The 24911-nt window shown below is 44.0% G+C and overlaps 1 protein-coding gene across 1 annotated transcript in view; it reads left to right on the top strand.

The window, feature by feature from the left end:
• The first annotated feature begins 12321 nt into the window (after nucleotides 1-12321).
• kat6a (K(lysine) acetyltransferase 6A) overlaps nucleotides 12322-24911 on the top strand; it is a 34100-nt gene continuing 21510 nt past the window's right edge. Inside the window, 2 exon segments of the mRNA XM_005472980.3 lie at nucleotides 12322-12426; nucleotides 13744-15207. Of these exon segments, the coding sequence (XP_005473037.2) occupies nucleotides 14503-15207 (705 nt within the window). The 5' untranslated portion in view covers nucleotides 12322-12426; nucleotides 13744-14502.

Genomic DNA, 24911 nt, shown 5'->3' with positions numbered 1-24911 from the left:
GATGCCAAAATTGCATTTCTTTATTTTCATTCCTGTACAGAAGCATTAATTGTTGAATGTTTTGCTCGATTCATTTCTGACTTCTAAGAGAAGTCCATAGTGTTTTTTCTAGTATAAAAAAAAATGTGATTTAAGTCATTTTTAGTTTTAATGTTTTTGACAGATTTCTAAAATAGTTTTTTTTTCTTGTTTTTATGACAAGTGGTCCAATAAATCTGTTAAGCACATATGTATATAGTGCTTTTCTACTCTAATCTGGTCAGAAACACTGAAAAGCTGCAAGAGTTACCAATCCTTAATCTTTCTCAAATTGGAGAAGCTTGCAACTTCCTGCAGTCTACTCTGGCTGCCCAGCCAAACTGGCCACAGCCTCGTGCAGAGAGGTAACCAAAGCACAATAGCCAATATAAATGGGGTGCAGGTGTGCATTTTAGTACCAGTTAATTGAAAAAGAATCTTTGCACATGTGAATGCTTGAAGAAAATGCTCACATCCACAGACAACATCAGCAATGTTATCTGTGTCGTTCTGTTTGTAGTCGAGTCTGATGTCTTTATTTTCTTCCAGAAGCCTGCTGTGTGTTAGGGGTGTGATGAATCAGGGGAATACCCAATTAGACAGCAAACGTGGGCGCCCGTGTCATCGTTTCCAAACATTATGTGTTTCTATTCATTCAGACTAAAATGCAGTAAATTCTCCTGTAGTGCTTATTACACACTGCAGTCGTCTGGATGCTAGTCATGAGTGTAGGAAAGATCTGAGTTCTAAAAGAAATATGCACGGCCCTGTGGAGGTCCTTCACATAGATGAGAGACGGAGAGAGCACCCCAGCAGTCAGGTCACTCACATGTGTGACAGCCCACTAACTTTGTCTACAGCCACCTGAACAACTCGGACCATGAGAAAGCTCTATTGGAACAGATGTGAGAGGTAATGCACGCGTAAACAAAGCTGTGTAACTAGTTAAAGATTCAAAACTACATGCAATGAAACGGCAAGCAAGGGAAGAGTACCAAAGCAGCATTAGAGAGGTTGCCGTCGTGCCAGGAGAAATTAAAAGAGAGGAAGTAAACAATGCTTCCAGCATTATGTGTGTTGACGAAACAGAGCTCTCCAGTCGCATACCTGCGCAAATCCTCACTGTGTCTGGACTCGATTTATTCTCGAGTGATACAAACGAGAAAAACCCCAAGTGTTCAGATGAAGAGAGGCGCTCACTCGAATGTTAATTCTTCAAACATGCTTTAAAAAAACTAACAGACTCCATTTGATTGATGTTTGATGATCTTTGTGTTGTAATCAGAAAGATTTCATCATCTTGTAGGGAAGATGATTAAATTCATTTTTCACCTCAAAATTCTATACACAATACCTCATGATGACAAGGTGAAAAGTTGTGAAGTTTTTTTAAGTTTATTAAACAAAACCTACAATATTTCCATTGATCATCTGTCAGATGTTTCTGCTACTTAAGTAAAGTCCACCTGTGGTAAATTCAGTTGATGGGACATGAGCCCAATAAACACTCAACTGTCTACATAAGGGCCCATCGTTAACGGTGCATGTCAGAGCACCAACCAAGCTGTGAAGTCCAAGGAACTGTCTGTAGACCTGAGACAGGATTGTATCAAGGCACAGATTTGAGGAAAGGTACGGGAAAAGTTTCTGCATAATTGAGGGTCCCAGTGAGAACAGTGGTCTCCATCATCTGCACATAGAAGACGTTTGAAACCACCAGGACTCTTCCTAAAGTCACTAGACTCTTCTAAGGTAATGGGGTAGAGTGGGCTTAATCAGGGAAGCAAACAAGATGCTTGGCCTGAATGCCAAGCATCGGATCTGGGGGAAACGAGGCATCGCTCATCTCCTGGCCTGCTACAGTGAAGCATGGTGGTGGCAGCATCATGCTGTGGGATGCAGGAACAAGGAGACTAGTTGGGGTCAAAGGAATCCTTGATGATAACCTGCTCCAGAGCACTATGGACCCCTGACTTGAACCAGAACTTGAACATCTCTGGAAAGTTCCATGGGTTCCACAACTCACGACAACACTTGCATCCTTAGTTCTTTCTTTCTTTCTTCTTTTATACTGTAGCTATGTTTGAAGTATTATTAGGTAAGGAAAATTATACCTTATAAATTAAATTATACCTTAAAATATAAAGTGTTATAAAGCACTATCCAAAGACATGATGTGTTTAGCAGTTCAACAGGTGTTTTGAAATATAATCATTTAAAAAACAGGAAAACAGTTTTTCAGGGAGAATTTTACGCATGCTGTAACACACACTGGCAGACGCTTGAAACCTTAAAATAACCAGTGTACAAATTGGCTGCTCAGATGTAACCTCACTCCTTAACAGAGCACATTCAAGACCATTTCTTTTTTTGTTTGTTTGTTTTTTTGGCTTTCTAACATCCACGCTCACACTTTGGCAGTGTCCAGCATTTTACAACAAAATGTAAGTCATAGTACAAGGATCGGTGTGTATAAGTATTTGCACTTAGCCCCCTCTGTGTATTAATCTACTCACTAAAGCCCTTCTCAGTGCAGGAGGTGACCCCGATCAAGATCTGCTGTGGCTGGCTCCTCTGTAAGAAATGGGCATGGCTGACACATGTCAGCCGTGATAAATGAGCAGGTGTTTAGGTCAGTGTTAAGTAAATGGAGTCATTATTGATGACCTCAGAGCCCCCCTGTGTGTTGCCAGTATCAGTGATGACTTCCAGGCGCCAGGCTGCAGTACAAGGGGATACTGTGTTGTGATTCTGGGGGTCAGGTGAGGACTCGCTGCCTCGGGGAACACACTGCACTGTCTACCACAGTAGCCTGGACCGATGACCTCAAAGAAGGAAGCTCACCAGAACTGGAGCACTCAGGCGGCCTCTGTGCAGGCTGTTTGTGACTGCGATGGTTGTGTCAAAACTTACTTTCTTACACTGAGAAACAGATGTGGGAGCGGGCAACCGGGTTTGTGTCACCACTCAGTGGAGCTCCAGTGCCACAAGTCACTGATCTGTCATAGTGTTACATGAAGTGCATGAATGGTTATTCAGACATGCATTAAACACATACATGGTACTATCAGCAGGCAGATGTACTCAAAGAGACAATATGGAGATGACTGTATGTCAAGAAAACCCAATTTTCATCACCTTACTCAACTTTAAACCCATTAAAAATCTATTAACTATGGTTAAAATCCAGGTCTGTGCAGGAAACCAACAGATCTGAATGAAGAGTGGTCAAATATCCAGCTAGAATTATTCCACAAGCATGTGGTGTAGGTGCAACTTGCTAAGGGACATTTAACCAAATATTAGTGTGGGTGCATTTATATATTTTTGTATGTAAGCCTCTGTGCATGCTTTTGACCCTGACTGGATTAGAGAACATTCAAACTAAATTCAAACTCATGAACCCAGTTCTTTTTTTTAAGTCAGTAAATATGTATAATGTACAATCATTCCACCCTGGAAAAAGAAAAGTTCAGAGAAATCATTAAAAAAAATGACCATCGAACTTAAGCCCATGATGAGTGGATGGACAATTTTGACCACAACTGTATATCACCACCTTCTATGCTGCCAAATAGTGACAACCATAACTGTCCTTTTTTTGAGTCGTGATAAAGCTTTTTTCATATTTTCATGGATTATTTTTAGTGGGTTGCTGGTGCTGCAGCAATCCACATTCACTTACATCTTGACCAATAACCGTACATATCTACACTGAAGTAGAAGCTTAAAAAAAGATGCACAAAATGAGGTTGTAGTAAGTTTGGTCCCTAGTTCCTGCAGTGAGGACATATAGAAATAGTGTTTTCCTTCAAAAGTTACAAGAACTTCAGAAGTACCTATCCACTAATGAGCACTGACACCTTCATTTAGTGATGCCACATGATGAAAAAGTAGTGACATTAAAAAAATGTTTGATTAATTCTAAGCTGTCCAACCCAAATTTCATGGCCATCTATCCTCAAGTTATTGAAATATTCCACCGTCAGCAAAAGTTGAAACATGAGAGGATCGAAGGCAATCTATCTAATTTGCAATAAATTGTAATAAAACTAAATTAAAAGAAATGTGACAGTGGATTGACTGGTCCAGACTAATAAAGTTTAATCGTTGTCATTCAGTCGTTATTCTCCTTGTCATCGTCAGGGCCTTGATGCTAGCATAACAGTATCGTAGACTCCATGTAGCCATCGTGACATAAGCCACTGCTTTGAAAAGTCCCATTCTGGTGTTTCAGTATTTGCCGATGCAATCATGGACTAAATGTTGGGTCTAGCTACTTGCCATTCACACCAAAGTCACCCCTGAAATCACAGCTTTTACATAATTTACAAAAACAATTTTGTCATATCAATTTATACTAAAAAACCAAGTATTGAGATAGTAAACTCATTATGATCATTTACTGAGCTAATACAATATGTGATTGCATACGCTACTATGGAATCTGACTTCTTTTTTTAAATCAGAGGAGTCGCCCCCTGCTGGCCATCAATAAGAATACACACTGGAAGAGTCCAGTTTTGCAGTCTGTGGTCTGCATGCAAAATATAATGAAGCCAAGAACCTCCAAACTAAAAGCCATTTGAAACGCATCCCATATTAAGTAGGCCAAAAACCTGTTCAACACAAGTTTGCACGCTGCTCTGTCGCTGCAGATACTGCAGGCAGGGAACGTGTATGTGGAAAAACCTGGATGGATGAGACACGATATTATCATCACTCTCCACTGCAGTTTCTGCTGTCTCTCTCCATATGAAAAACACAGCAAGCCCTCTGTCACTGTCACCTGCGTTAGATACCGCCATCCAGAAGGACTCGGAGTATTTATCAGCTCCAGCACGATGAGTATAAGCGCGCCACGTTATTATACGTCTCTCAGGATAATCTGTGACTTTCATTTACATCGATATGATTACATAACATGCTCCATCTGTTGCTTGTCGCCAGCACAGGGGGGAGACAAACATGCATAGCTTTACACAGAGAGGAATCTAATTATTCAATTAGGGACTGTATTGAATGACTAACTGATTCACTGCAGTTTACATAATGACAACACAGATCACTACTGCCTCTGTAATGCAATTTAGTACTACTGTGGAGGGCTCATCATTCATGGGAATGTAGTCTTCTTCTTCTTCTTCTCCTTTTTTTCTTGCTTCCATTACCGTGCAGTAATCTGAGAGTGGTAATATATACTGCATTGATTAAATCAAGAAATCACACATCATTAGCGTTCACTCGCCCATTAACCAACGTATGCCTTTTGACATAAATCTCGGCCCTGGCTCTTAATGAAATTGATTGAAAAGGCTCTTCATGTTCCGGTGTGAGAAACAGCTTGTTGTGCAAGCAAACGATCAAAAAAGAAGGAAAAAGTGGGGGCGGCGTGGAGGTGGGGGAGAAGTAGACAAAGCGTGCTGAGCTCCTGAGGTTAGACCCCCCCCACCACCACCAGGCCCACAGGAATGCATGTGCGTGTGAGAGTCCTGGAGGCTGTATTGTTGTCTGTGGTGCATCTTGCTCTGCAAACACTGTGGCTCCGACTTGGGAAGGAGCCTATAATGTGGGAGGTCTGGATACCAAACGGCCAAACATGCCATCATGTGATATCATTTCTTTTTGTTGTGTGCAAGCGGAGAAACCCTCTGTGGTGCAGTTATTTAGTTACAAATGAACTTCTCTCCTAGGAAAAAATGGCTTTGATGCTGTCATAAAAACCTCTCGAACAAACAGACACTAAAAGGCTGGACCGGCGCTATCACCCGTCTTTTAATTATCTTTGTTCCGATCTTCACCGTTTCCACTTTTATTGCCTTTTGATTGCATTTACACAGATTTCTATTTGCTTCGCTGTCGAGACCTGTGTGCCGTGTTGGGGCTTTTCTGTTTGCCAAAGTCTGAGAATTAGGCTGCCGTACTGCCATCCAGAGCATTAGGGTATAATAAAGCAACCGAATGGCTCATGTTACCAGAGATGTAATCAGGATGGAAAACAAAACAAAACAAAACAAAACACACTGGGTATGAATAGAAGTCAAAAAACACAAAAAGGAGTAAGCTTGAAAACGCTGAAATGGAAAATGAGCAAAGCCATTTAAAAGAGAAGTTTTGACACTTGCAGAAATATTGTTATGTTTCCAAAACATTGCATTTATCTCATGTGTTCAGGATGAAGCCACAGCATGTGGTGGATGGTTACATGCTCGAATATTTCCAGGATTCTCAGAAACATTTTTTTAATTTTAGATTTTGTTTTGTTTTTTGCAAAAGCAACACATAGTCTTTTAAATAGTGAGCTGCTTTTTGATTGGCTAAGGCAGTGGTAGCTGTTTGCCTCTGTTTTCAGTCTTCTGCTGATAGTAGCATCGTATAAACAACACACACATCAGTGTTCCCAAGTGAACAGTGTGTTTCCCGAAATGTTGAAACGGCCCATTAACAAACCAGAGTCTTTAGGCCTAGATGATCTCCGATAATAAGTAAGTCTGTTCTTAGTCCATTTATTTTTATTTTTCAAAAGCTGTATGTAAAAGATGGACAGGGCTTTGGGGTCTAAGTGTTTTAAACCTGCAGTCTTACTAATGGCCAGCGGGGAGGGTGACTCCTCTTGTTGCAAAAGCAGTCAGAATGTGCTGTACATGCAATAAACACTTGAGTTTATATTGGTCTCAGTTGCTTGTTTCAGGTCTTACTATTAGGCTGTGGTTATTTTGGTATCTGCAATCCCAACTTGGAATAAAATGAACACTAAAGGTTTGCCATTCTTGTGGCCGGGCTCCTTCTTGATTTAAAAGTTGCTCCTGTGTGAGAGGTGTTGGTGGTCTGTCACAGCAAACCGTACATTCATCTTTTATATACAGTCGAGGCTTCTGTTTTTCCCCTAATGAGTACTTCAGTTTCAGTTTTATGTGACCCTAGTTCTACTTCAACCCACACACATTTTTAGCCTGCATGAGATGCTTTCCAGCATACAAGACCAAACACAAACAATCCTGCCGTTATAACTTTATCTGATATCATATTTGCTAGATGACAGAAAAAGGAATTTCATGCGACAGCCTCTCAAGATTCATCTACAATATTTAAATAGACTTCCTTTTTTGCATTTGGAATATCCTGCAAAGCAATTTTTAGCACATAAAAAAAGTTTATCTTATCTTCTGATGAACCACAAACTAACCCAAACTACATTTTTATTCCACTGAGTGTGAGATATTTGAAAGTTTGACTCTGTTTTTGAGACTGTGCTGGTTTTAATAATCATATTTTGTCACTTGCTTGTCAGCTGTCTTGCTTTAGCTTCTTTATGACACACCTTGATGAAGTCAGCACTGTCTCCCCTGTCTGAAAAACAGCTTCAAGAAAAGTTTTGACTTTGGCTTTTGACTCCTGCCTCTAAAAGTAAGAAACTGCTACTGTGACTGGATCCTCCTCTGCTCTATTTAACAGTGGTAAAGTGAGAGCTATTTGTGCATGTTAATGGCCTTGTCAGAAGCCCGTTCCTCACATCTACATGCACTTAAAACGACAGTTAACCACAGCAGGACAATTGATTTGTCAAACAGCGTAGTCCTCTACATTTTCCTCCCTGTCTCTCTGCTGCTTATGTCTGACATACAAGTGTACTTTTCGGCACTCTCAGGCACTTCGGAGTTTGAGTGAAGGAGATGGGGTTTTGTGGGAGATTTCAGACAGCAAGAGTTGGAGTTAGGGGGGTTGGGGGGTGGGTGTCTGGCTTAACTTTGAGCTCAGCGCTCACAAGCTGTACTTCACCTTCCAGCTGCTCTCCGAGCCTTTGGATTCAAGGGAGAAAGCAGGGGAAAAGGGGAGGGCGGGAGGGAGGGAGGAAAGAGGAGGGGTTTTGGGCTGGGTGGCGATGTTGGTGGGGTTAGTTGGACGGGTGGGGGCACGCTCTTGGGCGTACCGGCCCTGGAAATTTCCGTTGTATGTTTCACTTCTTTTCAGGATGGGAGGGGTTTGGAATTGGACTTTGGGTGGGGGGTGAAATGGTTGCGTTGGGGTCTGGGGACTTGGCAACCAGCCAGCCACAGCAGGAAGCTTTTGCTAGTTTCACACAGACCAAAAAAAAAAAAAAAAGTGGTCCTGGACACTGGCCGGCTATCTGAGCACAGCACTCCAGTCATCACCCGAAAAACAGGAACTCATAAATGTGGCCTGCTCGGATGGTGGCACAGACTGACTGCTGCTTAACGCCACAATCCACATTCAAATTTTTTATTATATACAGTAAAAGGCACGAGCACAGGGACGAGAGAGAAGAGTGAGCAACTAACTCAAGCCATCGTTCATTCATTTGCCCTAAACACACCTGATTTTTTAATACTTATACATCAAGAGGCCTTGATTACTTGGAAAAAATGGAATTCAAGCTGGACTCGATACGTAAACATCCTTATTTACCCAAACTAAACAGGCTTTTAATCAGAGAAACTATTTTAATTGGATTTCTCCATAATGGTTCTGACATGTAACTGCAAGAGTATTTCAAATAAAGAAAAGAAAATACTGACAGGCTGCGTGGATGACACACAGTTCAAAATCTGATAACAAACACAGCGGCAGCAGCAATAAAACAAGCACTGTAGCTGTACCACTAGTTTCTTTTTTTTATAACCACGGGGATGCCGTCGGTTTATTTGGCTTGGCAAATGTCCAGCTTTTAAACCAGAGGCAGGAAGAAGTGAAGCAGAGCAAAGAGCCAGCAGGCCCGACAGCAGGCATTCAGAGCAGAAGGTGCTGCTGTGCATCAGGTGGAGGAGATGTGCACGTTTGTCTGTGTGTGTATGTGTGTGAGAGAGAGAGAGAGGAGAGGGAAGGGGAGGGTTGCAGGGGGCAGGTGGACACTGGTTCGGCTTGCTGGGGGCTCAGGCCTCGCTAGCAGGTGGATGCTCGGAGAATAGAATTTTTTTTTAAGGGAGGGATTAGGGGGATGAAAGGAAGCTAAGGATTACTGGCCTCCTTTTCTGCACCAAAGATGGAAAACGAGCCAAGGGTGTCATACTACAACATCCATTTGCCGGTCGAAGCAAAAGCTGCTACTCGGTGCCAAATGTCCACTATAGAGATGACGGTTGCTGCGTCCACAAACACCAGATAAAACTCCACAATGCATGAATAGATAACCACGATCCTGAAATGCTGCTTTTATGGGGCTTTTGTGAAAAACCCTTTCAAGATGGGAAGCAGTGACTTTGTCCCAGACAACCCCAGATGCTCACTTGTGGAAGTCAGTGTTTTTGTTGGCTTCTAGATTAAATGGGAGATGTTACGCTCTATACTTTTATCTCGTACTTTATCAAAGTACCTTTGCATGATCTGCAGTTCAAAATATTTCCCATTCCAGCTTTCTTCCGAATGGCTACTTTTTGTGAACAAGCGATAGCATGTAGAGGCTTCTGTGATCACGGAGAACGTGACCATATAAGGACATCCACGCTTATCAACATCACAAAGCTTTAAGAGTAGAAAAAACTGTCTGAACTCTGAGCTTTTGGCAGATAGTACGGTGGCCGTGAGAGGTCAAATGTACTCCAACTAAAAAAAAAAACACCAGCAAAAAGATAAATGCTATGCTAAATGCTAGATAAAAAGCACAAAAAATACAACAGAAGTTGAATAAAACAAAACAGAAAGAGGAGGAAAAAACATCAGCAAGCACGAGGGCAGAAGTGACGAGCTAACAGTGAACAGCCAATAGCAGTTAGCAACACGTTAATAAAGTGTCTAACAGTATTACGTGAAATGTGCATTAAAAAAAAAATTACTTGCATCTTTTTCTCCCTCACAACACTGAAGAATCCTCTGCTCATTTTAAACGTGTCTCAGTGCAATTTTTTTTTACATGTTTTGGTTTTAGGTCACTTTATCAGCTGTTCCGTCACCTTAATGTCTCCCCAAAAACATTTCCGCTCTGCCTGTATGTCTCTTTAGTTTTTTTTCTCTCCTACTTCCATTGTGGGGTTTTTTGTTTCTATTTCTTTTTATTATTATTATTTTTATTCAGCTTCCATACTGTTTTGTGTGCTTTTGCAGCATTTTTCAGTGTTTGCTGGAGTTTTCTGAAGTTGCAGTGCATTTGAGCTCTCGGGGCCACCATCAACTCAATTCAATTTTATTTATATACCGCCGAATCACAACAACAGTTGCCTCAAGGCGCTTTATATTGTCAGGTAAAGACCTTACAATAATACACTGTAGGGTAAGGCATAATAGGTCCACTTTAAACACTGCGTTTAATTAATTATCTAAGTTAATTTGCAATAGTTTTTTGCCCTATTTCTTGTCTGTTAGCTGGTTAATCCACTACTAATCTAATAAAGATGAGTATACGCCAACAAAAATGTGTGTAAATACAGTTTTAGATCCTCTAAATATCCTGGCCCGCACTCCTCCACTTCCCCCAGATGACAGTTATAAAATAGGTAAAACTCGTCAGCTCAGTTTATGTAACTGAATCAGTTATGATCTTACCAAAATTACAATGGGGTTGCTCCCTACTCCTCCACTCCGTGCCCCACCCTGATTAGTTTTCTCCTGTTGCTGTGTGTTGGTGAACATGGCCTCTGCTGTGGATCATGGTACACAACATCATTTATTCATGGCTGGGAACGATAGATGCGGTGCGGGCTCCTCCTGAGTATTGTCCATCTGTTAGCTGGCCTACTGTACACAGTAATATAATGTGAGTCCTCAGGAGGCACGTGCTAATAGCAGCTCATGTGTTAACGCATCACACTATTTATCTTTGCAATAATGCTACTGTTAATTACAATTAGTTGGTGATTTATTTGTCCCTGAAGGAGTGCGGGGAAATCAGCCAGTAAAATGTGACCTTACTGGGTTTTATTTGATCACCGCTGCACTGCTGGCGGTTCGCTCTCTCGCAGGATACCTCTAACATGGGAAAACATCAGGTCTAATTGCTCCCCTATAAGACACTGTCTCCGAGGACTGCTGTACACATCATTTTACACAAAGCTGCAGATAATTTAATTTCCACCCAGGGAGCTCTCGGCATTAGACTGCTGCCAGATTTCAAACACAAGTACCCTCCCGTGTCATGATGGTCGTGAAATTGAAGCAGCAAAAATCCGATTTCATCTACTGAGTGATTTTCTTATGAATAAGGAAAGGGTTCTGCTTAGATTGTTCAAACTTCCCCATGGCACATTTATGAATTATTACATGATTAGTAGTCTCTCTCTCTTGTCATTTTCTGCAACATACTATAAGTTTAAACATCCATGACTTGCACACATTCATTGCAATTTCAGTTTAAAATCAAGCACAGTGCGGATTCCAGCGCACCGAGAGCGATACCTTTAGACAAAGTTGCTTCCACCTGTCACCAGATGCCGTAATTGATGTGACACTGAGAGCTGCACAAGCCCTCCTTTGGCCAAACGTGGATATAAAATGAAGGTGTTAGACTCGGTGTGTCATTTAATCAAACGTAACAAAGTGGGATGGCCGCAGACGCGTTACATTAACCGCTTCCTTTGCTGGAGAGCTAATTCTGTGTTTCACAGTCTGATGAGCGATGCATCACTAAGACTACACTGCACAGGCAGATAATAACATGCTTTATCATGTACTGTAATACTCCAGATAGCTCCACATGGCAACATCTGATCACCTCTGGGGGGGAGAAAAAAATCTGGCTCAATTTCCATCTTCAGTTTAAAACACACACAGCTTCCACAATAGACTGCAATGTGGAGGAGTGTCTCACTTTGATCTTTAAATACCCTCTAACGTTAAGACACGCTCATTGGCTTTGATTTTTTTTTTTTTTTTACAACTGCCAGGCAAAATACAGACGCTCCCTTGAATCTCCTCCTGTGTAGCTGTAGTACAGCAGAGAATGCGTGAACACCTATCCTCTCTTTTTATTTTTTTCCCTCCTCCAACACAACCACCACCATCTGTCCCTTTCTTCCATTTCATGTGCTCAAGCAATATCCACACCCCTCTCATAGCAACAGCACGCCGCCGCCGCCCCCGCGCCTTGCAGTGAATTTTTCTTTTTTTCTTTTTTTTTGCTCCTTCCCCTGGATCTTCGCCTCGCACCATGCAGACGGTCCCTGGGCCCTGCCTGACTGTTCAGTCTTCCCCCCTCCCCCACCAGCCGTGCTCCTGTTTCACTCAAAGATGGCGTCGGCTCTAGAGCCCCTGGTCTCTGGCTGCATTTTTTGGGCTTGTTGTTGTCTTCGTTTCGCACGGTTTTGGCACCTTCTCCTCGGCGGCTCGACACCAAATTCCGGTGAGTAGCAGCGGAAGCCGGATGGGAGGATACGAGATTTTCTCCGCGGTCCGCTTTGCCCGAGCTTCCCTCCGAAACCAGAACCGGACCATCTCTGGCTTTCTGGGGAACCGCGAGAGGTAGAAGGGGAGAGGGGTACGGAGGGGATGGTGATCGCGGATGTGGGTGGGGGGTATGGAGGGGAGGGAGGGGGGCGAACAGAGGCCTAGCTTTACTCCGCTCTAGCGGCCTTGTCTTCACGGCACCGCAGGCTGTAGCGTTACGTGGGAGGGCGGTTAGCGGAGGGAGGAAGTCAGCGAGGTGCGGACCGCTGGTAGGGATGCGTCTACGCGGGCAGAGCCTGCTCACCCGTGCCGAAGATTGAGAGCTAGGCCGCGGAACAAGCACTGCTGCAGAACCACCCGCTAAGACCATCTTAAATATTGCACTTGCCCGCTAGCCGAGATGGCCGTCTGCAAGTTGCATTGTGCCTCATACAAGGCCGCGATCTCACGTTAGTATCTGAGTGACATTCGGGGGGAGAATATTCGCAGTGTTTGCTGTGGTGTGATGCGTTGTATTGTCGGAAATCTCAGGTCCATGCGGAAATGTTTGGTTTTTCTCTCGCTCTTCTGTGCTGGAGCGCTGGCTACCCTCCCGTTTCACGCTGTTTACGTTTCAGGTTAGCGAGTAACGTTAGTAACAGAGATCGTAACGCTAGCTTGTTGGCTAGCTTCTCACGTTAGCTTGCTAAACAACAGCAGTAAGCGGGAAGGCTTCTTGTCAGATACTTGGCAGCCTGACATAATATGTGAGTAAACAGAACGACAGGACACGGTTTGGCCATGCGACTGTTAATCTGGCTTTGATTATTAGCTAGCCTCGCGGCTAATGTTTGCTAACAGCTCTGTGCTTTGACTGTAACATGTTTACGTTAGCAACCCAGCTAGCCAAGCTGTCAACTCTGTAGTGCACTTTTGAGGACGGGGTTGTTTACAATGTTTGTAACACACAGTTTTTAAACAGTTGCGTGAGGTATGAGTACGGTTCTTAATGTTTTTTCATTTTTAGAAGTTCTGGTCTTGTCACTGGCTGTGTGTTTCTTAGTGATAGTTGTTTAGTGGTACAATCCTATGGTGGTTTATTTAAAAACAAAAATCTGGGAAGTTGGCTAGGGATAATAAATATTATTACTATTTTTATTTTTTTTTACCAGTTTCGTGTCCAGTATACGGAGTAATATAGTGATTCAGAAGGAAGGTATGGCTTTGTGTATATGAATGCCACTGGATGATGTGCCTGTGTTGTTTTGAAAAGATGAACCTTCTTGTGTCATCTGTATCTCGCTCTGATTTGTTGTTCTCTAAAATTGTAAAATTAGGTGCCCCATCTTTGCAGCAATGTGCTATAACCTCTTTCTTTGTGTCTGTGTTTTTTTATTTTCCCCCCTCCTACAGTTTTCATCAGCTACTGAAGTGCAATAGGCATGAAGGTGATCGGTCCTGGCTGCTCCCTGTGGTGAGATATCTGTTCCGTCCCAGAGCTGAGAAGCTCAGACTGCTGGAAGAGCGAAAGGGAGCAAACGTGAACAAGCGAAAATAAGGAGACGTGGATGGAGAGGAACACTCACAATCTTCTGGAGTGATATAATTATCAGAAACCTTTGTGCAATTGTCGTTGCGTTTATCACTGAAACACGATTTCCATGTCCCGGAGAGTCTGAGCAGAGGAGACTGCGGTTATTGGCAGTCCTTGTTTTTTTCTTTTTTTTTTCGGGGGGTCATCTAAACAGGAAACGCCTACATTTTGTGAAAAGCCAAACCAAAATCTGCCCTGCCCAACCTTGGGTACTGTGGGAGTATAAGTTGGTAATAGATCTGAAGCTTCTTCTGCTCCCCCTGCCTCTTGCCAGGGATCTTCACCTGGCTGGACGTGGGTGGTGGGTGGACCAGATTTTCACCAGGTGGAGGGTTGGCTCAGGGGGGTTGTGCTATGATCAGCTGCTCCTTTTCGTGCTGCTTATACTCAGCTTCTGAGGGACTCTCTGTACGACCCCAGGACAAGGGATAGTAAGCTGGTAGAGGGCAAAAGGGAGGAGGAGGCGGCGGCGCTACGGCGCAGGCCAAGTGTTTCCTTGGCTTACAGTCTCTACTTTTTTGTGTGTGTGGTCCTCGCGGTAAGGCCCCAGTGCTGCTGCACCCACCCAGACAGCAGCCATGGTGAAACTGGCAAACCCATTGTACACCCAATGGATTCTAGAGGCTATCAAGAAGGTAAAGAAGCAGAAGCAGCGACCATCAGAGGAGCGCATTTGCAATGCGGTCTCTATGTCCCATGGCCTGGACCGCAAAACAGTTCTGGAGCAGTTAGAGCTTAGTGTCAAGGATGGTACCATACTCAAGGTTACCAACAAAGGTCTCAACTCCTACAAGGACCCAGATAACCCTGGGCGCTTGGCCCTGCCCAAGCCCAAAGGTGTTGGCAGCTCCAGTGGCGGCGGAGGCAGTGGCAGCAGCTCCGGTGGAGGAGGTGGAGGAGCAGGTGGTGGCAGCAGCAGTGGAGGGAGCAGCTCTCACTCGCATTCGGGGAAGAAACCGGGTCTCGACTGGAACAAATTAATTAAGCGGGCACTGGAGGGGCTCCATGAGCCGGGTGGCTCCAGCTTAAAGAACATCGAACGCTTCCTCAAGTGTCAGGCTGATGTGGCGGCGTACCTGTCGGGTAGCGGCTCCATGGGGCCGGGCCTCTTCCACCAGCAGCTGAGGGTAGCCCTCAAGAGAGCCGTGGCCCATGGACGCGTGGCCAAACAGGGTCCACTGTTCCAGCTCATCAGCCGTAGCAGCTCCCAGGATGATGGGACTGGCACGGTGTCTCTGGAATCGCTGCCCCCGGTCCGGTTGCTGCCACACGAGAAAGACAAGGTAAAGTCTCTGCACACATTTAAAATCGCATGCATGCATACTCAGACATAGACATCTAAATAAAATAGACTTAAAGTAAACACACAGCCACATTTAGTATGCTTTGTATGTCTGCGTTGGTTTGTCACATGGATTTGTTGTGGAGTGTTTGGATGGATTTTTGTTATATGGCCTGTAAATGAGTGTCAATGATTACAGACCTGTTTGAGATCAAGATAGAACTGATCTCTAGTGATAAATGGGTGTAAAGCATTGTTGCCTGTTGGCATCTAAAGGTCCTGATTGCAATCACAGATATGCTGTTGCAACGACGACCATATTTGAGATTGTTGTGGAAAGAAATCCAAAAGTCTGATGTGTTTATCAGTGAACTTTTTGGACCAACAGAGGGCAAGTGAGCCTGATTTGTGAAAGTGAAAGCAACACATTCTTGTTGCTGATCTTTTACCTAAGACAGTGGTGTTGCATTTTCCCTGCTGCTCCAAATTTGTCATCCCCTGCAACCCTGTACTTTGCTACAGTGTAGTAAGCTTTCACTTTGTGTCACTTTTTGAGTTTTTCAAATGGCATCTGAAGGAGTGGCTTAATGTTATAGTATCAGAGTTATTTGAAAAGTATCTGAGTGGCACTGCAACAGGTTTGAGAGCAAGCACGATCCAACGTTCTGCCTCAAACTGAAGTATGACTTTATGTTATCACCAGAGGAGAAAAAGAATAGATGCATCTTAGAAAGCTGGAGCAAGTCGGCTAGTCTGCCTTTGCTTTTACTGGGTGGGCGTGTGATGTGGTCCAGGCGGGCAATACCAGAGTGATGCTAGGCGAGTGGCTGGTGGGCTAGCAACACAGGATGAGAAGTTAAGGGTGAGTCACATTGCATCCAGCCTCCTGCAGGGACTGTGGACCAGCTGTGGGGCTGTTGCCTGTCAGGTGCTGTTGGGAGATGGGACAAAGAAAGAAAGGAAGCAAGGCAAGGGAAGGAACATAGACAAGTGAGAGAATAAGAGAGCAGGAGAGAGGTGGTCTGTAGCGGTGCCAGAGGGAGAGGCTTGGATGACGCAAACTTTCAGGCTCCTGTAACCAGAAAGGGAGAGACGTAGCGGGAGGAGAAACTGAGGGAGACAGAATGAGTTGGAGAGAGGGCGAGGGAGAGGCAGACATGCAGGCGACAGAGGAGAGAGGGAACACACCCACTTTTGTAACCTGATCAGGGAGAGCAGCCGGCTGCTAACCTCTAGTTCTAAGGGCCAGAGATTTGTACACACACACATACACACAGACTTGAACCCATTCTATTGCATGTTAAGACGGAAAAAAAAAAATCAAGCAGACTGAGAGCGATGCTGTCCTGGAAAAGAAACCACTCCCAGCAGGATGGAAAGGTTTCATCACAGGATGGAGGCGATCACTCAGATCAACTTTGGTTTGAATTGCAGTGACACGTCCTTCCAAATAAACCAAAACAATACCTGAAAGTCACCCTCCATGGCATAACGGGACTCGCTGTAGGGGTCGGGCATTCAGGTTTTTCTTTTAACTCGACAGCCATCAGATTTGGAGAAGACTAGACTGATCATAAGCACTGTTTTGACGGTCTTCTGGCTTTGTCTGGCCTCTGTGTGTACATGTCTGCAGCCACAGGGGCTCCTGCTTAAGGATGCCCATAGTCGTGCATGTGCACACACACAGAATAGGATTAGCCTAGAGAGCTGGCTGCAATCACATGGGCTCTGCCTAACACAGTGACCTGCTTGGCTGCAGATGATCCACCTCTTAAGACAAACAGAAATCAACCTCCTCCTCTCTGACTCAGCGAGTGATCAGCCTGCTTTGCTGCCTCAGAGGGAAAATACAAACAGAATAATGCATGCCTCAGTTTGAATGCATTGGTTCTACATAGATGAATGCATTGGTTTTTGTTTTCGTTTTCTTACCGTATGATCTACCGTGGTTCTTTTATTAGATTTGTTAGTTCACAGTAAATATTGGCAGAAGAGTCAATTGTAACACAAATGATTTCACTGAAAATGCCACCCTGTTGCATCAGTAAAATTTCATAATCAGCCTAAGAATATGAATTCAGTTTGGGGGCATGGATAGGGAGATTACTGCAGTTTCTTTTTGAAGCTTTGGGCTAAATGGTGCATGGAGAGCTGCTGCAGCAGTGAGGAAATTGACATTTGTGTCTGGTAGTCACACAATATTCTGTTTTTCCTTTTTTGCCTGTTTTTTTTTTTTTTTTTTTTTTTTTCCCTCCCTCTTCTCAGCGCTTCTTCTTGTGCTGTGCCGTGATGAATCTCTCCAGGAGAAGGAACCACTCTGCCGCTCAATCATGTGTGTTTTGTGCGCCCCATGTTGCCGTGTTCTTGATGTATTTGTTAGTTTGTGTCTGTGCGAGTGGCACATGCGTCAAAGAGATAAAACTGTGCGCATGGAAGACCGAGAGACGGCGATGGTGCACGATCACTCTGCTCCGCTCGCTACTTTTCTGCCCGCGCATCATTGCCATATTGCCCCGCATGATTGCTAACAGTTATGATTTCCCAAGGAAAGGAGGAGGGAGAGTGTGAGTAAAGGAAGCGGAGGGGGGAGGAAAATCAAAACAAATGGCTAAGCACTAGCATTGACCCCATTTGCAGGGAGATTTGTGTACTTAACTCGCTGATGTTTGCGTCAGGGTGCTCCATTCAAACGGGATCCCAGACCCTATTTCTGTCTCCCCCCTCTCTCACCCTAATAGGGTGCCATTGCCAGGTCATGCAGGGGGAGGTAAATGGGGGAGAAAAGTCAACCAGGGGTCATGGATATATAGATGGCAAACCTCATTGCCTCCCTGAGCACCCGTTAGCAGTATGAGGCTATGGCCATTAGGTGGGATGGGCTTGATGCTGGGCCTTTGTGTGCGTGTGTGTGTATATATATATCTGTGTGGGTATACTTGTGTGTGTCAGTGTGTGATGTTCTTCCAGTTATAATAGGAAAGAGCAATCTTCTTGCCCTGCATTTGCCCTCCACTCAACAGCTGGAGCGGGGTGAACCAGAGTTCTCGATGTCGTCGTTCAGTGTCATGGCGAGGACGTGTGAAAAAAGCAACACAGTCGCAGAGCCGCGTTTTTACACTTGTACCCCTCGTTGCGGTGATTTCCCTCCAAAATGTCCCACCGACCCCCTTTAACAGATTCGGTTGATGTTAGCATCGAGCAAATAAACTGTTTTGCATCGTCCAATATAGTCCTAACGTCAGGCACTGCATATTATTATTAAAGATGCCCTAATGTGTCACTATCAGCTGATGTTTCACTGATAACAAATTAGCAAATAAAATGACATTTATGTATCATTGTCACTGCGCAGCACCAGCAATACATAAATATATACATAGGCATCAGCTATGATATTTAAACAATAACATCGGCCCAGAACCTTAAAATTGGTGCACAGCTTCATAAAACTTGATATGATTAACCTTCACATGCTTCGTTGTGCTGCTTCATGTCTTGCTGTTACAGGAGAGAACTTTTGTGCTTTTTCCCTGGATGCATGGAAGCATTTCCAGAGTTAGCGCTGCGCCACAAAAATGCTGGGAAAATGACTAAGTTGGGTGCAATGAAGTGGTTTCCACCCCCAAACCCCCAGTCTGGTGTTAGCTTGTCTTGAATTTCAGATTTTTGACTGATCCAAAGTTTTTTCAACAAGTGAAATAATTTGCCCCGCTTTCCCTTTGACAAGCACCAATTGTTTCCATTTTGACAGAAGCCCGGCCTCGTCTGACCCGCCATTAGTGTCCAAAGTTTGAAAAAAAGGCTCATTCTGTACAGCTTTAAGCTCACGCTTCGCTGCAACCACAAGCCCAGTTCTTGTTTGACACTTGGCGGTACCCGCCAGCAGAGAGATGGAAAAACTGTTTTTAACATTCACTTATTTAAAGGGCCACTTTACTCAAAACACAATGGAGGCTCTTGATGGATTGAAAATTAATTGCACGCTATTTTGGTAATGGGATAATATGAGGATTTGCTGCTCTTCTGTTCTATTTACTGCGTTGTATAAATTTGGTCAAATTAAAGCACCCACCGGAGGATAACTGGTTGGTATTTGACACCATTTTCTACTTATTTGGATCAAACAATTAATTAGTTAATTGGGGGAAAAATGAGCCAGCAGTTAATATTGAATATGATCAGTTACAGCCCTAAAGCATAACACTACACTGTCTTGGTTTGGCAACAGTTCCTAACTAATATGACTGGGGTGGACTTGAACCTGGGACACTGCAGTAAGGACTCTAGCCTTTGGTTCACGGGTCACCTGCTCAAGCAGCTGAGCTATAGTGGTATACAGAGGTAACAAAATGTTGTGTTTTCCTTGGTGGTTTCATGCTATAGCCTTCCCTGAAGCACACTGACTGTACATGCTTGAACTTTTGCACGTTTGAAATAAACGTGCATATGGGGCACAGCTGCATTGATCCGTCCCAAAGACACGTCAGATGATGTCTACCTCTGTCAGTGTGAATTTGAATGATCACTTAGTGTTACTGTGTCATGCAAAGATGTGAGCTTTCCCTCCTCTGCTCTCTGTTTTGCCTGTCTGTAGACGCAGAGTGGAGAGACAGGTGGTGAAGATGAGTTTACTCAAACTGACAACTTGTTGTATTACTGTATGTCCTGTAAAAGCTTGACTAAGATGGACAGATATTTAAATGTCTGAAAGTCATGCTAAAATATCTGAATCTGGCTGGTCATTATGTTGAAATTTAGTTTTAAATTGTCATGTTTTGATCGCCTGCAGTTGGTGTTCATACACCTAAGATGTTTTTAGCTTTGTTCAGTTTTGGCACCAGCCAGGTTTCACTTGCCGTCTTGCAGTGTGACCCTGCGAGCCACATATTAACCGCTACGAACAGATGCAACTGGCCAAGAGTCTATAGAAGCTACATTAGCAGTAGTGGCAGTGCCCAAAGGGGAGCAGTAACCTCGAGCTCACCAGTGAGTGATGTGAATGGCATTTGGCACGGGAACCTTAGCTGTGTGAGGCCTCGCGTACGGCTAACCTCACCATCCCCACAAATGGAGCCAATGTGTTGAGCAGCTGTGGAAGTGACGGCTGGAGCACGGCCAGCCCCGCTTCGTTTGATGCCGTGATTTAGCTCCGTGCACCCTGGCTAACCTCGATAATTTTTTTCTTTTTCTTTTTTAAATGGAGGGCGATGGCTCGGCTGAAGGGAGGGGGCGCACGGCACATCGCGGGGTCTTCTTACGCAAGCTGTCGCTGGAAAACGCAGCCCGGTTATTTTCACGTCACTGCTCGGCCAATGGAGCTACAGGGATTTGAGATTTCAGATGCTTTATTTACTTTTACATGCCAGCTATTGTCATAAGAGCATCAGTGCGTGTAAGCCAACCGACAGCACGTCAAGGTGTGTCTCATGACTACCAGTGTTCAGACCATCTAATGATTCTCAGAGCGAGTGTTTGTGTGTTGTCTGGCTGCGCGGCGTGCCCTGTAACAGTGATCAATGAGTTTGTGTTGGAGGTTGGGGAGGGGGCATAAGGGAAGTGTGGTGGTGGTGTTGGGGGGCCAGCTGAGATCAGGCTCCCATGTTAATGAGATCCTTGACTTGAGACAAGGACAACAGCAACGCTTTTCTCTCTTTCTCTTTTCTCCCATTGCCTTTTATTCCAACACCCCCCCACCACCACCTCCTTCATTTCTCCTTTCGTCCTTCCTTCCATTGTGCTCCCCTTCCTGTCTCACTCCCCTGTCCTCTGTCTTTGAGAGAGCTGTGCATATGGAGGGGAAACCAGGTCACCACCATTTTTTTTTTTTTAAATGTATTTTTTGTTAATAACCTATTATCCCTCTGAACACGGCATTCATGTTAACACACAGGAGCAGAGTTGACTGTTCTGTGGTTAATGGATCCATAAAACATCGGTGGGTGTGTCAGCTGGATCAGACTAGGCTGTCTTCAACTGTTGTACAACTGTTGTTGTAGGTGATTTTTTTTTTTTTTTTATTAAGGGGAAACCTTTTACTTGTATGACAGGTTTTATGTTTTTTGCCGTCTTGTAAAAGCAGGTAGCTACTAACAGTTACAGTAAGGTGTGTCTTTTTTTGGCTTCCAAATAATCCTCGGAGCCAAAATGTGTAAACGCCAGCTCAACGTAGATCCGCACAAACACGCACGCCTCAAGTTAAATGTCGGCCATGACACACAAGTCGGTTGGATAGAAGTCTGAGAGGTTTCTGGAATATCGCCGTGGCGCAACTAGCGCTTGAAAAGGAAAGGTTGAAACTGGGAAGACGACTGTTCTTGGGAAGAATTTGAGATTCACACTTCCAATAGGATTGGCTTTTCCTTTTCATTTGTAGTGGCAGTCAGTAACTGAAGCCTCGCTGTAGCGCGCGTCTCTAAACAAGGTGTCTGCGTGAAAGGCAGCACGCCCTCTCCCTCTCTCTCTTTCTCAGCTCTTGTTTACTCAAGCGCTCAGAGGCCGAGTGGGAGAAGTTGACCTCCTCCGGCATGGAAGGGGTTAAAGCGTCAGGAATGATTGAGGTGTTGGTAGCACGCAGGCTGCTCCGAGGACTGCCGCGCATTCTTTCTCTCTCCCTCTCTCATTGCTTTCGTTTTGCTTCCCTCTCCTGCCCTCTGAATTGTTATTTTTGTCCTCGCTGTCTTTTTTTTCTCACTGCGCTCCTCCTCTATTTTTTTCTCCTTGTTGTTGCTGACTTCCATTTCTTTTTAGTGAAATTGTTGACTTGTTTTGTAGATCATAGTTATTTTCATAATGCTGATGGAGATTGGTAATGACTTTTTCATTGTCACAGTATAAACTAGCGCATGATCACGATTATTTTTACGTTTTGCCTGTAAAGTTGTAAAACCTTTTCCCAGATAGAGCCGGCGCATATACGTTTCTCCACAGCTAAGGCTCTGTCCTCCTCCCGTGCTCCCTGCATGTCTCTGCTTATCTGCCTCTTCTTTGCCCACTCCATTCCTCTCTCCATTTACCTCTCACTTCCCTTAACTTTCTTATTGTATCCCCTTTTCTCTCTCAGTCCCTGCACTGTTTAGGGTGGGGGGTGCTGAAGCAGCCTGAGTCAGAAGGAAATGAACCCAATAAATCAAGCTCTTGTCCTCGTCTCCTCCCTGCCAGAGCAAGCGGCCTACCTAGCTCGGCGCAGCTACGTGCATTTACCCTGCTGTGCTGTAAAAACCTTAACACCAGCTTCACTCACTACCATGTTGGTGTTTCCTTTGTACTTTTTGTGTTGTTAATAAAGGAGAGCACCTTTATTGTTAGGGTTGTGTTGATTAAAAAGTGTCCTTGGGACAGATGATGTTGAGAGTTTCCAATAAAGATCAAATTTGTCCTGTTTTTCTGTTTCTGTCTTGGTTTGGTTTTAAATCACAAACTAACATAACCGTGCCTTCTGGGAGACATTAAGGGTTTTTTTTATCTTCTTTTTGTACCCCTCTGCTTTCTGTTAAGGCGTGCATGTGTCGGTGAAACTGCACAAGCACATGGCAGGTGACAACAAGCATTTATCCATCTAAGTGATCGACAGAGAGCCAGCTCAGGTTGTCACTTTGTGGATTCACAGTATGTTTAGTATGTTAAGAGGCCCCATCTGCTTAAAGATGAGGGTTTCAAAGTCATGATGACAGAGTGCCAGTTTCAGGGTGATCGAGGGCGGCACAGGAAGAAAGATGCACACATCACGTACTCTTGGTTTCCGTAGACAGTGTAAAAGATACCGTGATGAAAGTAGACGTGCTGATCTGACTGAAAGCACATGCCAATAAGCACCCACTGGATAGTTTTGCTTTCTGACACTTAAAACGACCTAAAATTTATAAAATGGTCTCAATGTGGTGTTCACCATGACTCAAAATAAGTGACTGAGCCCTCAAACCCAACAGAGAAGTGATTACGCAGATCTTTAAGGGCAGTTTTCCCAGAAACTACTGTTTATCGCCCCCGGTTGCCATTAAATGTGGGTTTAAGGCACTTCGGTGTTGGCTTTACTTTGCAGACCAGGAAGTTAAGTCCTTTATTTTATTTTATTTTATTTTATTTTATTTTATTTTATTTTATTTTTTTTATACTGTCTCCATGTTAGAAGCAGTTGATGCTTGCTACTGTTGTGCCTTTTCCTTTTTTTCTTTGCTCCCCTTCCTGAGCAGTGACACCTTTCGTTTGAAGAAGACTTCAGTGAGCAGAGAGCTCCAGTATGAATGCTAATGTGTTTGTGTTGATATCACATTTGCGTACCCGTGACATTAGTCGTTATAATGCATCTGACTGGAGGATGGTGTTTTATATTAGTAACTCATATTTATGGATTTCAAACCAAATATATTAGTAGTATTTTAAATCATCAGTGTGATATCTGATACAAATGATATCTGGTCTGGGTAGCACCAAAGTGTAGTGGGTTACACATTTGCTTAATGTCGAAAAGGTCCCTGGTTTGAGACCAGCAGAGGGGACACTGTCAGGAAGGGCATCTAGGGTAAAAATCTTCCAAATCAAATATGAATATGTGGTGCTGTCTGCTGTTGCGACCCACTGTGAGTAAGGGAACAGCTGAGAGAGGATTGTTCAAGACGGTTTGGTCTTTGAGAGCCCAGAAATCAAAGCATGTGCTCTTGAAAAGTTATCACAGGTCCAAGACTTGGGTCCTATTTTCAGTAGCAGAGAAGCATCTCTGTTGCATTGGATGTTTGGGCTGATATTCAGCGCAGGATTCAGACTAAATGTAAGAGGTCAGGGTGGTTTACAAATGCTCCATATTGTCTCAGCTTGCAGAAGAGTCTTCTTCCTCGGTGACTGCTGGCACGCACTGGTCCAGATGTCATGCAGAATCGTTTTCACCAGTGGGTTTTCCTTTACTCTTCTGCCACAGAGCTGAGAACATGGAAGCAGTCAGGGAACAGATGTCGTTAGGACAGTGTTTTCCATCTCAGCCACAGAGCTCTGTAGCTCCTCCAGAGTGTTCATCACAAGTGTTTTTCTCACAGTCAGTGGCTGTGCCACAGTTGCATCTTTTTTTTCTTCCAATAAACACACTGTAGTTGGGCTTTGATTTTCGTGCTTTGGAGAAGCCTCTAGTTCTCTTCTTGTTTGGTGCGTTTTCAGGCTGTTTTGTGCGTTTATAATGTTTCTTGTCCTAATGAAGTTCTAAACAGACATTGGCTGAACCTCAGAACATGTGGAAGTTATTTTTAACTCAGGATTGCTTGGCACACCTTGACAGCTAGCAATCATGTGGGCTAAGCTGTTCATTATTCAGCATTTTCTTCTTCTTTTTTTTTAAAGCAGGCTTGCATCAAAGTTGATTTTAGCAGGACAACAGGTCACCATGCAAGACTGTAACAATTTTAATGTCATAGCACAAGTTCTCCTGGCATTTATTTGTATCTGTTTGCATACAGTAACATTTATGCAGGCTATAAGTAAGAAAACCAAAGTATAAATTATTATGGCTGCATTTTAACATTAGGCTTAGTCATTCTGTTTGAAGCTGCTTAACAGATAAAAGAAAATTACTGGTGGCGTACGAGTAAACTGTCACTTCCCCTCGGGGCTTCCAGGATCCAGAAACTTTGAAGGAGAGTCACCTCATGTCCTCCCCCCTCCCCCCTCCTGTTGTGCTTGTTTCTGTGAAGTGCACCTGCAGTGCTTAAGGGATGTGATTTT

This window comes from Oreochromis niloticus, linkage group LG12 (genome assembly GCF_001858045.2).
Source record: "Oreochromis niloticus isolate F11D_XX linkage group LG12, O_niloticus_UMD_NMBU, whole genome shotgun sequence".
Lineage (NCBI taxonomy): Eukaryota > Metazoa > Chordata > Actinopteri > Cichliformes > Cichlidae > Oreochromis > Oreochromis niloticus.
The sequence above is the reverse complement of the archived record's forward strand: the minus strand, read 5'-3'. Positions and strand labels throughout refer to the sequence as shown.